The following is a 22,710-nucleotide window of genomic DNA, read 5'->3' on the forward strand; positions in this document are numbered from 1 at the left end:
TTACTTACTTTTCCAAAACCTATATCAAAAATCTATCTTAGGGCTTCCCTGGTGGTGCAGTGGTTGAGAGTCCGCCTGCCAATGCAGGGGACACGGGTTCGTGCCCCGGTCCAGGAGGATCCCACATGCCACGGAGCAGCTGGGCCCGTGAGCCATGGCCGCTGAGGCTGCACGTCCGGACCCTGTGCTCCACAACGGGAGAGGCCACAACAGTGAGAGGCCCGCATACCACAAAAAAAAAAAAAAAAAAAAAAATCTATCTTAGCCAATGATCCTTCTACCTATGTATCTTGCTTTTGCCCTGCGCTACAGTTGTACATAGGTCTATCTCTCTAAGAGTAAGGTTGTGTCTTATACCACCTTGTGTGTATGTCCCTTGGTACTTACACAAATGTTTATCGAAATATAATTGATAATTACTATTCTCCCCCTCAATTTTTAGTACAATCATTCACCAGATCTGTATTAAATATCTGCTTTGTGCTGGGGAGCTCAACACAAAGAACAAATAGGGTTATTACCCTCAGCAGAACTTATAATCTTTTACAATTTCCTTGTATCCTAATTTTTGTTTAGAACCCCCACTAGATTACAAACCTCCTTCCTTTGTATTGATACTTTCCCTAACTACCTACTGTAATGCTCAACATACTCGATAAGTAATTGCTCAGTACTGGGAATAAAGCCAGGTTTGAAATCACCGACTCCCTGAACTACTTCTCCAAAGAGCTAGTATTCAATCTCCCAGGAAGATGATTTAAGCCTCGTTTATTCATTAATTCAGCACCTCTTATGTGTCAAGCTTCACTGTCTTGAATCATGATTAAATTGCAACTAAAATTAAAGTCTTTCATAATTTTTTTTTAAAAATCAAGGGCCAATAAAGATCTCTAGGCAGTCTCAGTAGACGTAAAAGTAGGCTATATATTTTATGCACATAAACACATAATCCCTTTTTAAAAAGTTATTACAGGCAATACTAAACTATTTTCTATGTGGGAAGTTTAGTGTTTATGAATATAGAATACCAATTTATGTAAGATGCAAATTGCTCTTCTAGGTCAAAAGAGCTGAATTTTTTTAAAAAGTAATACAGTTTTGACATATTACCAACTATAACTGTCCAGTGGAAGGCAAGGGTTTTTTTAATTCAATATTTATTCAGATTTATTCAATATTGAATTTTTTATTCAATATTGTTACACAGAATTACAGACTGTTGTGATTTTATTCAATTTGGTATCCTATTTAGAATAAGAGCAGTGAGAATTATGCTTTACAAACATTGCATTATTACTTCATCATTGTGATATGGCTTTACTTGATCGTATATAGAGAAAAAAATAACATTGGAATTAAGGCAATAACCACATGTGCAAACCAAGCACAATACCCTGACACAGTCTTTAGTAAAAAGCTCTTTTGGTTAGGTGAGGGTTGATGTTGCTGCATGCAGGTCAGTCACTACTTTGAAGGATAAGCTCTGAATAGCTTCACTCATTTAAAAAAAATCTCTCCTACTGGCCCACAATGGCCAGAAGAAGCCTTCGGTAATCTCCACTCGTGTCACTTGCAATCCTTGTGCCCAGGGTCTTCTGATACATCTGACTGAACATCTGTTTTATTTGTACAAGATCAATCTGCATGCAAGACATGATATTTTTGATATTAGAAAAACAGCTGTTAAAGAAAACTGATATTTATTAGAATTATTCTTTAATAGTGAAAAGATCCTAATTATAACCAAAGCAGAGGGGAAAAAACACCAAATGACTGGCATTTTATAGCTAGCATTCATACCAGTACTAGCATCACCCAATGAATGTCTGATTCACTGTTCTATAAAGATATTGGATAAGGGTGATACTAGTTTCATCTACTATTCCAAATATATTAGTCATTTAAAAACCATTTGATAGGGGCTTCCCTGGTGGCGCCTGCCGATGCAGGGGACACGGGTTCGTGCCCCGGTCTGGGAAGATCCCACATGCCGTGGAGCGGCTGGGCCCGTGAGCCATGGCCGCTGAGCCTGCGGGTCCGGAGCCTGTGCTCCGCAACGGGAAAGGCCACAGCAGTGAGAGGCCCGCATACTGAAAAAAAAAAAAAAAAAAAAAAAAACCATTTGATAGGATGGCTATTATCAAAAACACAGAAAATAACAAGTGTTGGCAAGGATGTGGAGAAGTTGGAACCCTTGTACATTGCTGGTAGGAATGTAAAATGGTGCCACCACGGGAAAATGGTATGGTAATTCCTCAGAAAAATAAAATAAAAACAGAATTACCATATGATACAGCCATTCCACTTCTGGGTATACACAAAAGTGAAAGCAGAGACTCAAATATTTGTACACCCACATTCACAGCAGCATTAATCATAACAGCCAAAAGGTGGAAGCAACCCAAGTGTCCACTGACGGATGAATGAATAAACAAAAAGTGGTGTATGCATACGATGGAACATTATTCCGCCTTAGAAAAGAAGGAAATCCTGACACATGCTACAATGTGGATGAACCTTGAAGATGTTAAAAAGGACAAATACTGTATGATTCCACTTATATGAAGTATCTAGAGTAGTCAAATACATAGGACAGAAAGCAGAATGGTCGTTGCCAGGAGTTGGGGAGCAAGGAGAATGGTGAATTATTGTTTAATGAGTTTTCAGTTTTGTAAGGTGAAAAAGTTCTGGTGGTGATGGTTGCACAACAATGTGAATGTACTTAATGTCACTGAACTGTACACTTAAAAATGATTGAAATGGGAATCTTGTGTTACGTATATTTTATTATAGTTAAAGAAAAAGGGATCCTGCTTAGAAAATTTAAGTCTAAAAACAAATACACAAGGTTTTTCCAAATACTGTATTATGGTTCTCTTTTAAAAAATGATTTATCTTCTTTCATATAATTTCATGGCATATGTTTTCTTTTGATTAAAAAGAAGTCCACTAAATAAACAAAGTCAAAGAAAGGAATACATCTGAGGCTATATTTAGGTAAAAAGATAAAGATAAAATTTTTTACAGTTATTTCATAATTAAGTGTATGCTAAATTTTAAGAATTTTTATGTCCAATGGGATTAATCTGCATAGGTCTTTCATACAGTTTTTTTTCTTCCCCCCCCCGCGCCTCATGGCTTTCAGGACCTCAGTTCCCCAACCAGAGACTGAACCCAGGCCATGGCAGTGAAAAAGCGCCAAATCCTAACCACTAGACCACTTGGGAACTCCCTCATACAGTTTTTTACATAAGCAAAATGAAAACCAAAAAATAAACATCTGGAGTTCCCTGGCAGTCTGTTTCACTTAAGCAAGCCTCTCTCACAGCATGAGGAAAGTGGACACTGTGCTTTATACAACCTCTACCAGCAGTGAGAAAGAGAGCCCTTTCTTAATGTCAGTCCTGAGGGATTGACAACCAACTAAGGAACTTCTAAGAAATTAACATTCTAAGTCAGACAGAGAAAGACAAATACTGTACAATTTTACTTATATGTGGAATCTAAAAAAACAAATGAATGAACATAACAAAACAGTTATAGACACAATGAACAAACAGGTAATTGCCAGAAGGGAGGGGGTTGGGGGAAGGAAAGAAATAGGTGAGGGAGAGTAAGAGGTACAAACTTCAGTTGCAAAATAAGTAAGTCACAGGTATGAAATGTACAGTGTGGGGAATATAGTCAATAACTACATAATATCTTTGTAAGGTGACATGTCATAACTAGACTTATCATGGAGATCCTTTTGAAATGTATAGAAATATCGAATCACTATGTTGTGTAACAGAAATAAGCATAGTGTTGTAGGCCAATTACACTTCAAAAATGAACAAACTCATACAAAAAGAGATCGGATTTGTGGTTACTAGAGGTGAGGGGTTGGAGAGGAAAGATTGGAGAAAGACAGTCAAAAGGTACAAACTTCCAGTTATAAGATAAGTACTAGGTATGTAATGTACAACGAGATAAATAAAATTAACACTGCTTTACGTTATATATGAAAGTTGTTAAGAGAGTACATCCTAAAAGTTCTCTTCACAAGGGAAAACATCTTCCTTTAATCTTCTATCTATATGAGATGATGGATGTTCACTAGACTTACTGTGAAAATCCTCATGATGTATATAAGTCAAATCACTATGCTGTATACCTTAAACTTATACAGTGCCGATTATAAACTTATACAGTGTCAATTATATCTCAGTAAAACTAGAAGAAAAAAATGTTTTTAATATTGCTAAGAAAAAAGGATCAACATTCAAAATCAAGTAAGATCAGACAAACAGAGAAAGCCTCACCTCACTTCGAGTGACCACAATCCTGACCAGGGTGGAGTCATCTGTGCCGGCACCTTTCATAGAATAGTACAGCCTCTCAGCAAAGAAGGCAGGGCGGTTCAGGGCACACTGCACTGCAATTGAGAGACGCTTCAGATGTGAAATGACTTGACAAAGGTGTGCACACACCAGGTTCATCTATCACTTCTAGCTGCTTTTGATCATTTTCTATGAAATCATCTCAGAAATCTGAGGTGAGTTGAAGATATTCTCCCCTTGATTTTTCTCAGCCTCCATCTTTCTTTCCAGCAGCATCAGGCAGGCTACCTTCAATTCTACAAGATTCCCTCTGGCCAATAAATCCCATTTTCTCTCCATAGATGCAGTCACTTAGCTTCTTAACATTTTCCCCCTTAAAGTGAGAAAATCTGTAGCAACTGTGCCCTGGTAATATCTTACTTAAAAGGAATAATGACTAAAATCTGAATTCTAGATGTCAAATATATCATTTGACTGAGAGAAGGATGTAAGATATCCAATATAAAAAAGAAAACACAGATTTGAGCAAAGATTTGAGAATGATAATAAGAAATTTGACATGCTTTCTCTTAGGAAAATTAAATTAGCAAAGTCTCTTCCTGCAGATGGTAGAGATGTACTAACTATACATCATTATGTTAGCTACAATTACTATAGTAGTATTTGTAAGATATTCAATTGCTAATATCAATGTGTTACTAATATTCTCTTTAGTTTTATATTCTCCATGAGAATGAAATTTCCATTTCGTTAAACACCTGAACGTCAGGATACCAAAAACTGGGTTTTTAATTTCCAAATGGAAAAGGGTCTCATTGGGCTAAGTACTTGAAAGGTGTTTTGGGGGGGCTCAAAATGACGCTTTGTGTGGTGGCACTCTGTAGCTCCTTAGGGCTTTCCTATTCACCTTAATGGAAATGCTACAATCTATCATATATTTTTGTATAGTCCTCAAGAAGGGCACAGAGAATAAAGACCAAATAATTTCAAAACAATCCTATTTGATCGCACCACCAACCATTCATACAGAATTGCATAGGATTAGCTTGGCCTCTGCCTAAGTAGATTCCAGGGAGGCTATATTAATAATCACCACTTAATGGGAACAACTATTCAAAGCCTCACTCATCTACAAACAAAACAAAGCAAAACACTAAAGTATCTTACAGATGGTCTTCAAACCACTTTCAACATTTCCAGAAAACTCACGGCCGACACTGCTTAACAAATCTCGATTAGCCATCTGTAAACAAAAAGTATAGTGGTTAAAATATTTTCACACCTTAAAATAGAAGCCATATCTTCAAAAGAAAAGCTCATACCCTGGAATAGGCCTCCATGGTAGCTTTCAGCTGAGGAAAGCTTCTTGTGGCAAGAATCATGTTAAAGCAAGATTCATCTGTCCCTAATTTCCCCTCACCAGCCTGATAGAGACGCTGAGCATCTTCCTGAGCCAGCTGGTGGTTAACATTCTGGTTCTCATCGCGATTTCCCTGCAAAAGAGGAGGACAGGAATTAGAAGAAGGTGATACAAGTTCTATTAAAAAAAAAAAAAAAGTTTTTCTGGGACTTCCTGGTGGTCCGGTGGTCAAGACTCCACGCTTCCACTGCAGGGGACAGGTCCCCATGACAGGGACACGGGTGCGATCCCTGCTCAGGGAACAAAGATCCTGCATGCCACGTGACAAAAAAGTAAAAGAAAATTGTAAAAGAAAAAAAAAAGTTTTTTGCAATCTAGTCACTTCTGGATTTAAAGGGACAATTTACTAAAAATTAGTGCATAAAGTTTGTCACGCTTATCTTTCATTTCCAAAGAAACTATACTAGAGTAACTAGTACTTTATTACACTGCCAACTTTGGATTTTATATGACCATGGTTTAATGAGCTTATATTAAAATGAGAGGTTTTCAGGGCTTTGAGAACTAAATTAAATCAGAAAAGGTTTCCATAAAAAATCACACACACGTTTTATTTTTGAAAGTGTGGAAAATTTTATTAACATTCACTTTAAAAAGCTTTCTCTTGGTACACCAAGAGAAAGGTGTTCTTTAAAAAGTTACTCTTCGGGCCTCCCTGGTGGCGCAGTGGTTGAGAGTCCGCCTGCCGATGCAGGGGATACGGGTTCGTGCCCCGGTCTGGGAGGATCCCATATGCCGCGGAGCGGCTGGGCCCGTGAGCCATGGCTGCTGAGCCTGCGCATCCGGAGCCTGTGCTCCGCAACGGGAGAGGCCACAACAGTGAGAGGCCCGCATACCACAAAAAAAAAAAAAAAAAAAAAAAAGTTACTCTTCAGGGTTTGATCCTTGGTTTAGAAGTTTTGGGGTTTTTGGTTTTGTTTTTGTTTTTATTCAATAAACATTTATTAACAGGTAATAAGAGACTAGGCATGATAGAAACCACAAGGACTGGAAGTGACTATGGCCACTCCATTCCTCCCATTTTTAAGGAGATAAAAGATGCCTCCACAGTGGGATTAGGGCTATAACTGAGGTCTCTGGGAATTAAGTGCGGGCTCAGAGCAGGGAATGACAAATGGCCCAGAGGAGAGCCCAAGAATGCTTCTCTGAGGAGGTGGCTTGAAGGGTGGTAATTGGGCCAGGAGAAACAGAATGGTGTGTGTTGAGACTGCAAAGTATGACACCTCCAGAGGCTGTGGCCAAACACACAGACTCGTGATCCAGAAAGTCCTGAACACTAACAATGTAGCCACTTCTATCCTCCGGGAGAAAGCCTTCTGCCACCAAAGGAATTTCATTTTTCACTTCTCTTGTGATAGGGTCTAGTTCTATCGGTTCATGTTCTGAGCCAATAAGCACCGTCCCCTGTTCAGTTCGGAGAGATAAGCACTGAGGTTTCCTGGAGGTTGGATATCCCTGGACTCCAGGGTCTGAAGTAACTTTAGATTTCCCATGATGAAGTGACTACTGGGCCACGCTGAGGACCTCCTCTAATAGGAGATATAAACTACCATTCAAATGAAGAAATTATGAGTCTGCTTAGCTGGGATTTAAGATCAATATGCATTATACTGAGTTCCACTTTGTATTCATCCATGTAACTATAAGGTATGGAGCACTTGCTTTGTACCAGGCTGTATTAGTCAGGGTTCTCCAGAGGAACAGAAACAACAGGATGTGCTAAGTGGTGGGGACACAAGAAAGACAAGGCCCCTCCCCTCAAGGAATTTAAGTCAAAGGAGGAAGTATATAATATGGAGGTTTCATGAACGTCCTTTCATTCATCCAAGTGTAATCTTAATATACAAGTATTTATTATGCATGTATACATGAAAATGACATGTGAGCCTTTTAGAAGAAGTTATAAATAATTCAAGTACTGCTAGCCTGTACCAATTTATCCAAACTCTTCACTGGGAAGAAGAGAGGGAGGGAGGAAGCTCTGGGCCTGAACAAGAGTAAAGCTAAGATGGGTAGTTGGTTTCTCTCAAAAATATCAATAGAAACACAAACCCAAACAAAGGAAAGGCTGCCCTCTAGAGTCTCAGTGCCTGTCTGAGCAACAAAATGGAGAGGTGTTCCTTGAAGGTGAGAAACTGTCTCCTGAAGAGCATTGGGCACAAGGAATGTGTAGAAGCATATTCTAAATGGGCTACTGAATACAGCACAGGCAAAGGAGCTCAGGAACAACTCCCCAGATGACTGCCTTTGGATTCAAGCACACAATACAGTCCCATTTTCCTAGGAAGCCACTCCCTGGAATAGGGTCCTTTACTTTGAAAGATGGCTGGGCCTTGAACCCTGCATAAAGAAATATTCAGCACCTCATTAAAGTTTTAATAATCATTTTTTAGCATTAACTCTCTGGTCCTGATTTTCTTTTCATGCTAACCTACTCCCCTGCTCTGTTACTCTGTGGTGGGTAAATTCAATGTCCTCCCATCCATTTGCTTTCTTTTCTCATTTCCATACCCACGCACTTCGGCACACTGTCTTTTCTGCAACTACCTCCCTTTGCTGTGAAGAGCCTCTCCTCTACTTTTAGAATCTTCCAGACTGTCCAACCTTGTGCACTAGCAGGATAGCCAACAACTCCTGATACTGAATCAGTGTGCTAGTCTTTTGCATCATCTCTTTCAAATATACACTTAGAATGAGATAATCAGGGTATTTGTAGTATCATTCCAAATACCCTATTTGGAGAATTTTCTGCCACTTTTCCAGCACATTTGGGGAATCAGAACAAGGAGGGTACTAAGCACAATATTACTGTGAACGCTGAAACATTTTCTGCATTTCTGGCTCTCCTCACAGTCCTCACTCTTGTAGCACTTGCATGGCGGACCTACATACCTTCAGTTGATGGTCCGACTTAACTGGCAGGACAATGCTAAGCTCAAAAGTACAGATTCATCGCCATTCTAAGACACAGAGCCTCAGGGTGATTTCTGATTTCATACAACCTTAAAGAGGTTAATTTCTGATTCCTTACAAAGGCCAGATTTGCAGAAATAAATTTCAGTAGTGACTACAAAGAAACCTGTACAGTGGATTCTGCGTTGTCCCTCTTAAAGATGTCAAGATTCCAAGGGGGCTAAATATTAAAAGGAATAAAGAATGGCCACTGGCAATAGGCAGTAAAAAATGTTCCCTCCACCAACACCCAAACTTTCATGCTATACTCACCTGGCACATGGATACAAGTAAACGTTCAAAATGCCCTGATGTATCTGACCTAATGTCCTTTTCAAGGTCTCGTCCAAATTCTGATTGATAACATCTGACAATTTCTCTGATTTCCTGATTTGTTCTTGTGCATAAAATTTCAATCAATACACGTTCCTGAGTTCCTGCTCCCTATGTGAAATGAAGAAAGGGAGAATTATACAACAAAACACAAAATTTCTGAAAGTAGTTAAATCTTACTGTTCCATCAAATATTTCTTTGGCCTCCAGACCTGAAAAGCTCTATATATTCAGATGATATAAAATAATGTACTGATTTAGCTGTCACTATAAATTCAGAACTGCCATAATTTATGGGGCTTTACATTTGAAATAGGATAAAATACTCAAAAGAAATGCCATATAGTACCTTCATTGCATTCTGTAAACTCCAGGCATCATAATACGTAGGTGGCATAAACAGGGCAAGGATCAGTTCTTCCATATTTCCACTTAACTCTGACTTAAGATCTTTGATTAAATCCTGTTAAATTACAAATGCAAACTAAGTATATGTGCTCTCCAAATTTTGTTTTGCTTAAATTTTTTAAGGAAAATATGAAAAAATGGAATTGAATTGCTATATGAAAGCCTCAATTGCTGTTCTGAATATTATATACTAAGGAATAAATATTAAAGTTTATTACACTCAAGCAGATATATTTTACTCATTCTATCAATAAACACTTAATAATAAATTTATTATAGTTCTACCACTACACTAGGTATAAAATAAGAAGTATAGGAAACAAAGAATAATTCAAATTAACAAAATGATAAACAGATATTTACTTAGTATAAGAAACTGCTCTTACTCTATGAGGAAGTAGAAATTGTCATCATTGCGTTCTTATTTGAAAAGATAAGATAAACATTTTTAAAAAGTTAATATAAAGCAGCCTGTACTCCAGCACCAGATGAGTAAGTAGCACAGAAATAAGCTGAAATAGGAAAAGTTAAAGTGGGCTAGAGAGCTCAGAGAAAACTTTTAGTCCAGATCTTGAAGAGTATGTAAAAATTAGCAGGCACAGAGAAAGAAGAAAGGTATTTCAGGCAAGGAGGAGGAACACAAACAAGGAACAGAAAAGTGGTTCCCAGCCTTGGCTATATGCATTAAAATCATCTGCAGAATTTTTCTAAAAACAAAACAAAACAAACAAAAAAACACAAACAACACTTATGTCAAGAATGAATACCCAGAGATTCTGCGTGTGTTTTTAAGTTTGAAAAGAGATTATGATACTCAGCTAAGATTGAGAATCAATAGTATAGAGGCAAGAATGAGCAAAGCTTGTTCAATGGAACAACAAGACAACCAATTTTGTTAGAGGGTAATGTTTTCAGAGATTAGTAAAACAAACTTGTAACTATATGCTTGAATTATTACCATGAATACCAAGCTAAAGAGTGTGGATTTGATTCTGCATGCTGGGAGGAGTTGCTGGAAACTTTTACGTAAGAAAATGGCATTGATATAGCAACAACAGGCAGTATCAACAGGCAGTACGGACTATGACGACAGAGGCTATAAATGAACTTTAGGCTACTGGAATATTTAGGTAAGAAGTAATAAAGGCTTGGACTTGAGTGGTGGAAAGAAAAAAAGGAGACAGAAGACACATTTTTAAAGAGCTCTTTTACAGATTAGACCAACAAGACATAGTCAGTAAGCAGTTGCTAGGACAAAGCAGTGCCTGGCATACAGTAGGCACTGAAACAATATTCACTGATTAATTGACAAAGAAGAGTGTGGAATCAAAGAAGACTCCACGGCAGGCTAGAGGAATAGTATTTTTATTAATAAGAAGTCAAGAGAAAAGGTGGCTGTGGGTAAGGAAAATAGGCTGGGAATTTAGTTTTAATTCAAAAGTGCTGTATGAGAAAATTCAGGACAACAAAGCACAGACTACATGTGAACTAAAGAAATTCATAATATGGAAAATACTTTTGTGAGAAAAGTGAGTCTGATGTTGAACCCTAAGAGAAACTAGAGTTTGTGTCACTTAATCAGCCTTAAGACTAAGGAAGTGGATTTTGGGCAGGGAGGGTAGAAAAGATGAGGTGGGACCAGCCAGTGGAACTCTACTTCCATTCTGAGAAAAGTAAACTGGATTCAGAGGATATCAGAAAATTTTTAGGATTCCTATCTAAATGGCAAACCAATGCTACCCAGTCTTGCCCTTTATATTTAAGAAACGATGACACCTTTCAGCCACAGAATCTTGCTGGATTTAGTCACTGATCATCCACTCAACAAATACTGAAGTGGCTTTCTGTTAGTGTTCCTGTACTTGGTACTATAAATACAAAGATGAATATGACATGGTTTGCCTGATGGGAGCTCACAGTTTTGGGGAGTGGGCAGTGAGATTAGTTACAGCAGAGGTTTTACAAAGTGCTATGGGACCACAGTGGAAGAAGCAGCCAAATTATGCCCAGAGCAATGAGAGAAACTTCACAAAGTAGCTTAATCAAGACAAATCCTGGAGAATTTGTTTGCCATGTGGGAAAAAAGGAAAAGGTGTTCCAGGACAAGAGAACAACATATACCAAACACAGAAGTATGTGTGCAGGGAATGGCAAGAAGTTCTATAAAGTCATAATACAAGATATGTTTAGAGGGAGGGAGAAGAGTGAAAGATGATGCCAGGGACCAAAAATAAGCAAGGGCTACGTAAGAAGTCCTTGAATCCAACTGTAAGGAGAAGATTGAGAACCAAGCTACTGATCAGGATTGTGGTCATAATCTACTTTTTACTGAACATGTGTCACCTACCAGACATAGTAAATAGGTATTACTGTGAGATCAAGGACTACTCTAGAATTGGAAAGCCTTCTAAGAGAAATAAATATTGATGGGACTTCCCTGGTGGCGCAGTGGTTAAGAATCCTCCTGCCAATGCAGGGGACACAGGTTTGAGCCCTGGTCCGGGAGGATCCCACATGCCGTGGAGCAACCAAGCCCGTGCACCACAACTACCAAGCCTGCGCTCTAGAGCCTGCGAGCCACAACTACTAAAGCCCGCGCACCTAGAGCCCATGCTCTGTAACACGAGAAGCCACCACAATGAGAAGCCCATGTGCCGCAATGAAGACCCAGCGCAGCCACAGATAAATAAATAAATTTATTTAAGAAAAAAGAAAGAAAGAAAGAAATATTGAATACACCTCTCCTGGGGTCTCTGAAATCTAGTTGTCTCTACTTTGTACTCACCAGTACGAATAAAAAGATAGTATCCAACCTGACAGAATGCAGGGCATAAGGCCACTGTTCATGCTCACTCCTGAAAAGAAAACAAAACATACCTTGCCATACATGGTCTTAAAAGCTGCTTTAATTTTTTGCCTTTGATCATTGGAACGATTGGCCACAACGTCTACAATTGCCTGCTCGTCTGTACCTGAAAGAACCATACATGTCTAAGTAAGGATGAGGTCTGTGTGGGGTGCTCCTTGATGACATCTTTTAGATGCTTACAAGGTGTCTGGTGCCAGATTAAATTGAGGGATGTGCACACAGGCTCACATATAAACTTGGTTTATGATATAAAGCTTATTTTTACTCTACATTCAATCACTTAAATTTGATTGTAAATAAGACAAAAATATGTTTTCCTCACCAAAACCCTTCATTGCTTTACGAAGAATTTCTGCATCTCTCATGGCATCGAAGTTGGCAGCAGGTTGGACTGTTCCTTGAGTTCCCTGAGTCATCGAAGCAGGCTGAGAACAAGAGGCATAAAATCCAAATCAGTTATTGTGGTAATCATTTCACAATACATACATATACCAAATCAACATGTTGTATACCTAAAACTAATACAGTGTTATATGTCAATTGGGTCTCAATAAAACTGGAAGAAAAATAATACGAAAAAATGTTCAACGTCTTTAATAAAAGAAATACTAACTTAAAAAAAAAATCCAACTCAGGCTTCTCTGCTTACAGTAAGACAACTTAAGACTTCTCCGATTATGGGACTTCCCTGGTGGCGAAGTGGATAGACTCCACACTCCCAATGCAGGGGGCCCGGGTTCGATCCCTCGTCAGGGAACTAGATCCCACATGCATGCTGCAACTAAGAGTTCGCATGCCACAACTAAGGAGCCCACCTGCCGCAACAAAAGAGCCCATGTGCTACAACTAAGAAGCCAGTGAGCTGAAACTAAGGAGCCCGCCTTCTGCAACTAAGACCTGGTGCGACAAAATAAATAAATAAATAAATAAATAAATGAATACTGGGGTAAAAAAAAAGACTTCTCTGATCATCACTCTTAGGCAAGGAAGCCAATACTTAGGTTTTAGGATAAGGATATTTATTTTCATGGCTCATTCTGTAACAGACAGAGACTATCCTTCTCCCACCAAAAGATAGCCAGACACCAAACTTTCAGGAAACAAGATAGTCAAGCTTGTGAAGATAGTCACAATCTTTCTATGCCTTGGTTTCCTTCTTGGTAGAATAGGAGGGCAAAAAAGAGATTGATCCCTGGGTAGTGTGAGATGAGTGGCAGTGTTTTATTTAAAGAATATAATAATGACTTTAGTGAGCTAGAACCAGAGTTGCCCAATGAGATTTCAAACAAGCAATATACTTTTGGTAATAGCTCTTCATTTCCTGTATGGGCCCTGATTATTAGACATAAAATAAAACATTTTATACTAAGAAAAGCATGAAAATGAAACTGATGACTACAGACTCTGGGAATTACAATATTCTTCATCGATTTTATAAGGAAATAAACCAGAAAGCAAAACAAGGACTATATGTTTTTAAATACAAATCTATAAAGAAATTTAAAAATCACCATATGACAAAGACCACAGTACTAAGTGTTTCAGGCAAGAATCACCAATGGATACTAAAATCAGTGGGTAAAAGTATAATGAGAACCAAGATATTTGCATACTTTGTAACATTACAGCAGAAAACCTAGCAGACATCATCTGAAGCAAATGATCAAAACCAATTATCACCAGGAATGGGGTAAATCAACAACTAGTGCCTCCTGAAATGATTCACTAGGGACACGATATCATTTCTGTGGTATTCCTGCCAAAATGGCATAACCTAGATTTAATCAGGGGGACTTATCAGACAAACACAAATTAAGGAATATTTTACAAAATAACTGGTAGTATTCTTCCAATGTATCAAGGTGATTAACAACAAAGACTGAAGAATTATTTCATATTAAAGGAAACTTAAGAGACATGACAACAAATGCAATGTTTCATCCTGGATTTGATCCTGAACCAGAAGGACATTACTGGGACAACTGATGAAGTCTAAAGGTTGGGTAATAGTATTATAAAACTGTTATTTCCTGTACTGTGTTTATGTAAGAATCTGAGTAAATAGTATGTATGCAGGAATTCTGTATACAATTTTTACAACTTTTTTGTAAGTCTGAAATTATTACAAAATTAAGTTTAAAAAATTTTAAATACAAAGCTATGAAACAATTCATTAGTTTTCTTAAAATATTCGAATCAGGGTTTAAGAGAGATGGGATACAGCAAGATGATATCCCTTCACATTTTTTTTAAATTTATTTATTTTTGGCCGTGTTGGGTCTTCGTTGCTGCACACGGGCTTTCTCTAGTTGTGGCGAGCGGGGGCTACTCTTCATTGCGGTGCACGGGCTTCTCACTGCAGTGACTTCTATTGTTAATGGAGCATGGGCTGTAGGTGCGTGGGCTTCAGTAGTTGTGGCACACGGGCTCAGTAGTAGTGGCTCACAGGCTCTAGAGTGCAGGCTCAGTAGTTGTGGCACACAGGCTTGGTTGCTCTGTGGCATGTGGGATCCTCCTGGACCAGGGCTCAAACCTGTGTTCCCTGCATTGGCAGGTGGATTCTTAACCACTGTGCCACCAGGAAAGTCCCCGCATCACATTTTTTAAAATTTAATTTTAATAATATATTTTATTTAACCAAGTATCTCTAAAATATCATTTAAAGATGCAATCAACATCATTTCAAAACATAAAATGATTCAGTTGCTTTCTAGGCAACTAAAACAGTATTTCAAGTTATACCCATTGAATACAGCAACAGCAATATGCCAACCAATATGCCAACCAATATGCCCCTTTGTAGGGGCAAAGTGATTGGGGAGAAGGAGACCAGACCCTTCGACAAACATTTTTATGGTCGGTAATTCCTCCCACTCATCTCTACTCTCACGCCAACATTTTCTTCTACCAATAAGCCCTAACAATCATCCTTCAGTAATTTCTAAGCCAGGAATGTAAGCAGAGAACTAACAAGAAATATTTGTATATTGGTTTTAAGGAAAAACTAAAATTATTCTACTTGTAGCAAATATTCAAGCAAAAAAATTTTTCAACATATTGCCTTTACATGAGGCTTAATGTATCAAGCACTGATGAAAGTTTTCTTTGATGTAACCACTGTCACTAAAATCCTAAGCAGGGCAGAAGCGTCTGTTTATAATACACTGAAATAGACAGTAAGAGAAACTAACCCTCATCATGCACTGTTTGACGACTATCATTTTCTGTCATCCTCTTGTTTCTAAAAACAAACAGCAACCACCAAAAGACTTATTCCATTTTTCATCTAGAGGGAAAAATGGTTTTGTTTTATTCTTTGTTGAAAGTCTAAGTTTGAAGTGAATCTTCATCAAGAATACTATCATTCTGCAGGCATTATACTGAACTCAAAGAAATCAGGGTCCATATTCTTGAGGTCAAAACTCTAACTACAGAGGATTTCTCAGCAAGCAAAGCCCATACTATCTGCCACCAGAAGTGCCACCCTTTGACTTCCATTTCATTCCAACCTTCCTGCTGAAAAACTGCCATAGAATTAGAATTGGATCAGTGAGGAGAGGTCACCTGGCCCCAAGACAAAAACTTTCTTTACATCTTCCTACACACACACACACACACACACACACACACACACACAACTTCTATCAGGGGATTTTCAGTGACAGGGAGCTCACCCCTCACAAGGTAGTCTATTTCACTTCCATCTATTCCACTTTCCATCTCCCAAAATGTACCGCTCTGTAACTTCCTGGTTTCAATTTAGGGTGGTAATTGTCATGCAAGATAAGCTGCATGTGTATGTGTGTCTTACTTTTAGTGTTTTTATGTTTAAAAATCTTTTATATTCAGTCATAAAATGATGTCTTTAAAAGCAAATGCATGCTTAAACTAAAATAAAAATTCTCATAACAAATGATTAGAATAACTACAGATTTATAATATGATTAATAATCAACAATTTTTTTAAAAAGGATTGAAAGCAATTTACTATGGGCTTTGGAGGAATATCATTTACTGTTATCAGCAAAGTAGCACTGTATAACAGAGATCACTGGTCTGAGAGAGAGAAGAGCTAGGATCTAGTCTCAGCTTTGACTTTCACTAGCTGTGTGGCCCTGGACAAGTTTCTTGATCTCTCTGGAGTTGTGGAAAGGAAGCCAGAAAATGGCTAAGTTGTTTTTCTTCCAATTCTGTAACCCCTTACCAATCCCAGCCTAAAAAAAGCTTTAAAATGCTAGATCTTTATGAATAGACAGTATGAAATGAGAAAATCAAGATAAGGTAAACATAAAACTGCTTATGTTCCTAGTAACTTGCATAGGATATAAAAGAATTAACAAGTCAATTAAAGAATAAAACTTAATATTAAAATAAGGAGCTATATTGAGATAGGGCAAAGATTTGATATACGGGAGATGCTCTGAGACTCCTGAAAAATCAATTTAACAGACATTAATTGACTACTGTATTTAAAGCCCTGCCAAGCACTACAGGGACATAAAGATAAAAACAGATACAAGGGCTTCCCTGGTGGCGCAGTGGTTGGGAGTCCACCTGCCGATGCAGGGGACATGGGTTCGTGCCCCGGTCCGGGAGGATGCCACATGCCGCGGAGCGGCTGGGCCCGTGAGCCATGGCTGCTGAGCCTGCGCGTCCGGAGCCTGTGCTCCGCAACGGGAGAGGCCACAACAGTGAGAGGCCCGCATACCGCAAAAAAAAAAAAAAAAAAAAAAAACAGATACAATGAGCCCTCAAGGAAGTGGTGAGAGACAAATACAGGAGAAATTAGAAACAAATGAAGGCATATATAGGAGATCTAGTGATTAGTGAACATTAAAAAACCTTACTCACTTCACTGCTATAATCCAAAGAAACAGGAGAGAAAACAGGATAGGAAGGTAAGGATTCTGTATTGATCTGAAAGAAGAGTGGAAAGTTATAAAGGTAAAAAAGGAAAACAAAACCATACTTCATAAAACACTGCCAGAAATATCAATCACCCAGTCACCTGAGTTCATAGTTACACTGCCAGCAAGGGAGGAGGGAAAAGAACTAAAACCAACGCCAAGAGTCCAAGTGAATCACTATGAAAAAGAGTATGGGTGTCATCACCTGTGAGAAGGGACCTATGCTTGTCTTATCAAAGTCATCAGGACAGTACTTAAAAGCAGGTGGACCAAAGAGCATGGAGTCTAACAGAAGCAAAGATTAAAGTCTTAAGTGAACTGTTTTAGACCATCTCCTCTGCTTCATGGAAACCTCTAATGTCAGCAAAGGAGTAGTGCCCTTCTTTAGCATTATCCAGTTACCCAGACTAAATTTAAAAGGTAGGAAAAAAAAAAAATACCTGACTAGGGTAAGGAGATTGTCCTCCAGGGTACTGAGAAGGCATCTGTCCCCCAGGAAAACCACCTACATATTAAGAAAAAATACAGCAATCAGGTCTTAACTGATTTAATTTTTCAAAACAGCACTGATTTATTATGAATACGGAAACATATGAGAATAGTCACACTATTTATTCACTAGGATAATTTTTAAGTTTTATAATTTACTGAATCAAAAACCAACTTTGGTCACAAGGACCTTTTAAAATATTCCATGTCCTAATTTCTTTAAAATAATTTAACATAATTCTTTATAAGCAATACTCTAAAAAAAGAACAAACCACTTGAACCAGATTAAATTCTGATTCCATCTGGAAAGGATGACAGGACATAGTTCTGGGGGTTGTTTCCTTTGTGCTGTACTAATGAGCAGAGAAGTTCCTGAAGGTTTTGCTTTTTGGCTTCAGGACAGATAATTTTTTTTAATTGAAAAAATAGGTCCTTATTACCATCTTGTTGATTAAACTTTTTCATCAAATTAATACATTTCATGAAACCATATACTACCTAAGAAGTATTTAGTATAAACGTTTACTAAAGACAATCCCAAACATAAACTACTAAGTTCCTTCAACAGCAACTGCAAGATTCAAAATATCAAGCTACTGTTTTTCTCCGGACAGTTAGTACCTACCAGGTAGTGGGACCTGGGATGGGCCCCCACCATAAGACTGTGAGGGTGGCTGTGGATAGCCAGAAAAGCCTGCTCCACTTGGTGGGGCTCCAAACCCTTGGCCTGGAGGAAGAACAAGAGAAAAAAAGAAACAAACTACAGTGACAGTTCTCATGACTGAAGTGAAAACTTTAGAAACAGTAGAAGAAAATATACTATTAATGCTATAGCAGTAGTCCCTTTTGGTCTAAATTCAATTTCTCAACAAATCCTTCCCCATTAAAAAATAAATTTAAAAAAATGTTACTTCATTCATCTGCCTTAATAACTTATAATACAAAAGTGCTAAGTTTTTTGTTTGTTTGTTTGGTTGGTTTGGTTTTTTACATACTGTGGACAAAGCCGTCCTAAGGTCACAATCATGCCAAAAGAAATATCTTAATCAGTTCTTAAGATTACAAATTATCAACCAAACCATTATATATTGGTCCTTCATTACCATGAGATTTATTCTAATTCCTTTCACAACAGAATTTTGGACACTGCTCCCAGCTTTCATGCCTCCTGAGAACCTTTATCCTTCTATCTTGCCAGCTAGGTCCTTACTGTCTAAGGTAGAAAGTAGGCTAAGAGCAACTCTGGCCTCGTACAAAACAAGAAGGAACCAAGAGGATTAAAGAGAGAAGAAAAAAAGTGCTATACTAATTCCACAAACCAGGACTCACCTCCAGGATGGGATGGGGCTCCCCCGGGCTGTGGGGCACTGGGATAGCCTCCAGGGGCAGGGTAGCCTCCAGCTCCTGGGTAGCCTCCAGCTCCTGGGTAGCCTCCAGCTCCTGGGTAGCCACTACTTGGTGTTGGTGGGTAGGCACCTCCTCCCATTGGAGGAAAGCCACTAGGATAAGAATATTGACCAGGAGGAGGAAAAGATGACTCCTGACCCGCAGGCTGAAAAACCAGAAAAATTTTCAAATGAATGTGATCATCGAGAAATAGAACCTAGCTAAGGAAACAAACAAAGATAACTGTTAAGGTCTAGCTTATTCTTTTACATATTAAAAAGCCCATTAGAAGTCCTGGTATCTCACACTAGTTTATCAATATACTAGTTTTTCAGGACACTTGTTTGTCAGAATTCAGTTATATATAAATCTACCTGTGTTAGGCAAGAAGGGTCTGTTTCTCTATTTGGGAGTAAGAACCAGGCTCTTTCCAAACCTCAAGCCTTCAGGAACAACTAGCAAAGCTCATTAGTTCCTTCATTTTCCTAGCACCTGGAAATAATAGGAAGATTAGCCTCTCTACCCTAAAGAGAAGAATTCATGGCTTTCTTGCAACACATCTGGACCTGTGCATAATAGGGAAAAAAAAAAAAAAAAGGTGACCTGAGTCACTGGGTGTGACATTTTGGACCTCATTCAGATCACACAATGTCTAAGTGTGGAGAGACTGTTACATGTTCACTAAACTTTTTCCCAGGCCACAAAACTAGACTACATTTCCCAGGACCCCGTTACAGTTAAATAGGACCATATGCCTGAATACTGGTAAACGAATGTGGACAGAAGTAACGTACACGACTTCCAGCCTGGCCCCCTTAACTTTCTGCCCAATCCTCTAAGCTCTCTCTTCCTCTCTCTTTTCCTTCATCTGCCAGCTGGAAGCAGAAGATCCACTGGAGGACTCCAAGGCACTAGAGGATGGTAGAGCCAATATACCAAGGCAACAGAGGATGGAAGGAGCCTGGGAACCTGCAAGACGACATGGAACAAAGCCTCCTAGCTCCCACCACACCCCTCCCCCCGCCACCTCCACCACTGACTTCCAGGAGGCTGAAGTAAGCAAGAAATAAGTTTTTATTGTGTTAAGTCATTGGGATGTTAGGGTTGTCTGTTTTAACAATTGGCCGATATTGACTGAAATGGTGGTCAGAGTCCAGTTTAGTACATAGGGACCTGGGAACATATTCATAATTCTCATCTCTTCAATGATAAATTCAGGAGAGCTATATATTCACTTTACATAAGAATATACACATTATCATTAATCTGTATAGGCCCCTCTTTCTATTCTCCCAGAGTTAGAAAGAAGCCCTACATACTTATGAGCATAAAATTGAAACACAATTCTTACTTATGCCTCAGCTATGAGGTTAGTCCTCAGAACAGTATAGACATCAACAAGGCAGAACTTGGTAGCACGTTTATAACATGCACTCTAAATACTAAAAGTCTCAGAAGTACTAATCCAGGGACCTCTAATCCACTGCAATTTGTTACCTATGAGTCAAGCCCCTCTTAAGTTATTTATTTTTTTTTAAAGATGCTGGGGGTAGGAGTTTATTAATTAACTTATTTATTTTTGCTGTGTTGGGTCTTCGTTTCTGTGCGAGGGCTTTCTCTAGTCGTGGCAAGCAGGGGCCACTCTTCATCGCGGTGCGCGGGCCTCTCACTATCGCGTCCTCTCTTGTTGCGGAGCACAGGCTCCAGACGTGCAGGCTCAGTAGTTGTGGCTCATGGGCCTAGTTGCTCCGCGGCACGTGGGATCCTCTCAGACCACCACTCGAACCCGTGTCCCCTGCATTAGCTGGCAGATTCTCAACCACTGCGCCACCAGGGAAGACCCCTCTTAAGTTATTTTAAATCTTCTAACACAAAGGTTAAAAACCAGTAACTCAGGACTTCCCTGGTGGCACAATGGTTAAGAATCTGCCTGCCAACGCAGGGGACACGGGTCGATCCCCGGTCCAGGGAGATCCCACATGCCGCTGAGCAACTAAGCCCGTGCGCCACAACTACTGAAGCTGGAGCGCCTAGAGCCCGTGCTCCACAGCAAAAGCAGCCACCGTAATGAGAAGCCCACACACCGCAACGAAGAGTAGCCCCTGCTCGCTGCAACTAGAGAAAGCCCGCGCACAGCAACGAAGACCCAACACAGCCAAAAATAAATAAGTAAATAAATACTTAAAAAAACAAACAAAAAAAACCCCAATGACTCATAGGATCGATTTAGCTTACCTACATGTTGTACTGAATCATACAGCATTTAACATTTTAAAAGATTCATTTCCCAATTTTAAAAATTGGGCAATTTCACATAAAATCCAGATTGTTGGCTTTACTTGAAGATATGGAATTACCCAGCAACACTGGGTCAGCCTCCCTGCATGGACACATCTGGCTTAAGCTGACTAACTGCTGCCTTTCCACAGGTGAGCCAAGTCCCTGTAGTTCCCCACAACACCTGACTTCACTCATGTACTCTACTCAGTACTTCTGGCCATTTGAATTTATGACCCCTGCTCTAGCATATTTGTAAGATCTGTCATGGGCTGGCTAGTTCTATACAAGATCTGTGCCAAGGACATGAGCTATTTTAGTATCATAAGTGGCAATACTTACAGGATATCCAGGGAAAGCTGGGTAGCCTGTGGGGGGATAGCCCGGGTACGACATTCTGTAACAACAATAAAAAATGTCTTCTGTAATTTCCTATAAGGATTAAGGCCTTTGAAGATATATTTTGTCATAGGGTTTAATCAAAACACACCTTCTTTCAAAAGAGTCTAGCAGGCAGACTGATTCAGTAGTTCTGAGATGGGGTCCAAGATTCTGTATTCCTAACTAAGCTTCCAGGTGATGCTATTGCTGCTGGTCTGTGAATGATATTTTGATACCAGAATATTTTGGCATTTCTGAATCTACCACCTAATTTTCCAAATTTTTCAATATGTGTTTTGGCTCGTCTCCCCAATACAGCTATAAATGATTTGTATTTCTTTTTTATCAAGACCTCAAAGGAAGACATATACACGCTACTATATATAAAACAGATAACTAATAAGGAGCTACTTTATAACACAGGAAACTCTACTCAATACTCTGTAATGGCCTGTATGAGAAAAGAATCTAAAAAAGCGTCAATATATGTATATGTATAACTGATTCACTTTGCCATACACCTGAAATTAACACAACATTGTAAATCAACTATACTCCAATAAAAATTTTTTTTAAAAAAGGACCCCAAACAAATCCAGTTCAACACTTACGAAAGCCCACTATTTAATAAGCACTGTCCTAGGTGCTGATACAGAGATGGTGCGGGGGGAGGAAAATGAGAAAATAAATTTAAGTTATTATAGTGCTCCTTATGACATAAGCACAGTATAGAAGCTAAAAAACTTGCTAAATTGAGAATGAATGGGCATATATTTAGTCGAAGTTGAAAGAAAATAAGAAAACTGATCCAGTCAGTTTTAAAACAGTCATTTGGAATCCAAAGACCTGGATGCAAAGGACGTTAAATCATTTTTTGCTGTCTTCTTCCCCAAGCCCAGTTGATAAAAAAAGGAGTAAAGGAGAAACAATACCATCCAAGAACAGTCAGATGGACCAAGGGCAAAAGA

General features: G+C 38.9%; 1 protein-coding gene across 2 annotated transcripts; it reads right to left on the bottom strand.

Moving 5' to 3' along the window:
* Window positions 1-1,140: 1,140 nt before the first annotated feature.
* ANXA7 (annexin A7) lies at window positions 1,141-21,757 on the bottom strand (the record flags this gene model as incomplete). Of its 2 annotated transcripts, XM_079719229.1 has the most annotated exons (13): window positions 1,141-1,640; window positions 4,302-4,414; window positions 5,487-5,562; window positions 5,642-5,812; window positions 8,965-9,135; window positions 9,374-9,487; window positions 12,310-12,404; window positions 12,624-12,726; window positions 17,153-17,218; window positions 17,649-17,713; window positions 18,324-18,425; window positions 19,028-19,250; window positions 21,704-21,757. In XM_079719229.1, 13 exons carry the CDS (start codon window positions 21,755-21,757, stop codon window positions 1,518-1,520), a joined length of 1,476 nt encoding a protein of 491 aa, XP_079575355.1. In that variant the 3' UTR covers window positions 1,141-1,517. The 2 variants fall into 2 exon arrangements, with proteins under 2 accessions (XP_079575355.1, XP_079575356.1); XM_079719230.1 differs by lacking the exon at window positions 17,153-17,218.
* Between the last annotated feature and the right edge of the window lie 953 nt (window positions 21,758-22,710).

The sequence above is a fragment of the Hyperoodon ampullatus genome, assembly GCF_949752795.1.
Source record: "Hyperoodon ampullatus genome assembly, chromosome: 1".
Lineage (NCBI taxonomy): Eukaryota > Metazoa > Chordata > Mammalia > Artiodactyla > Ziphiidae > Hyperoodon > Hyperoodon ampullatus.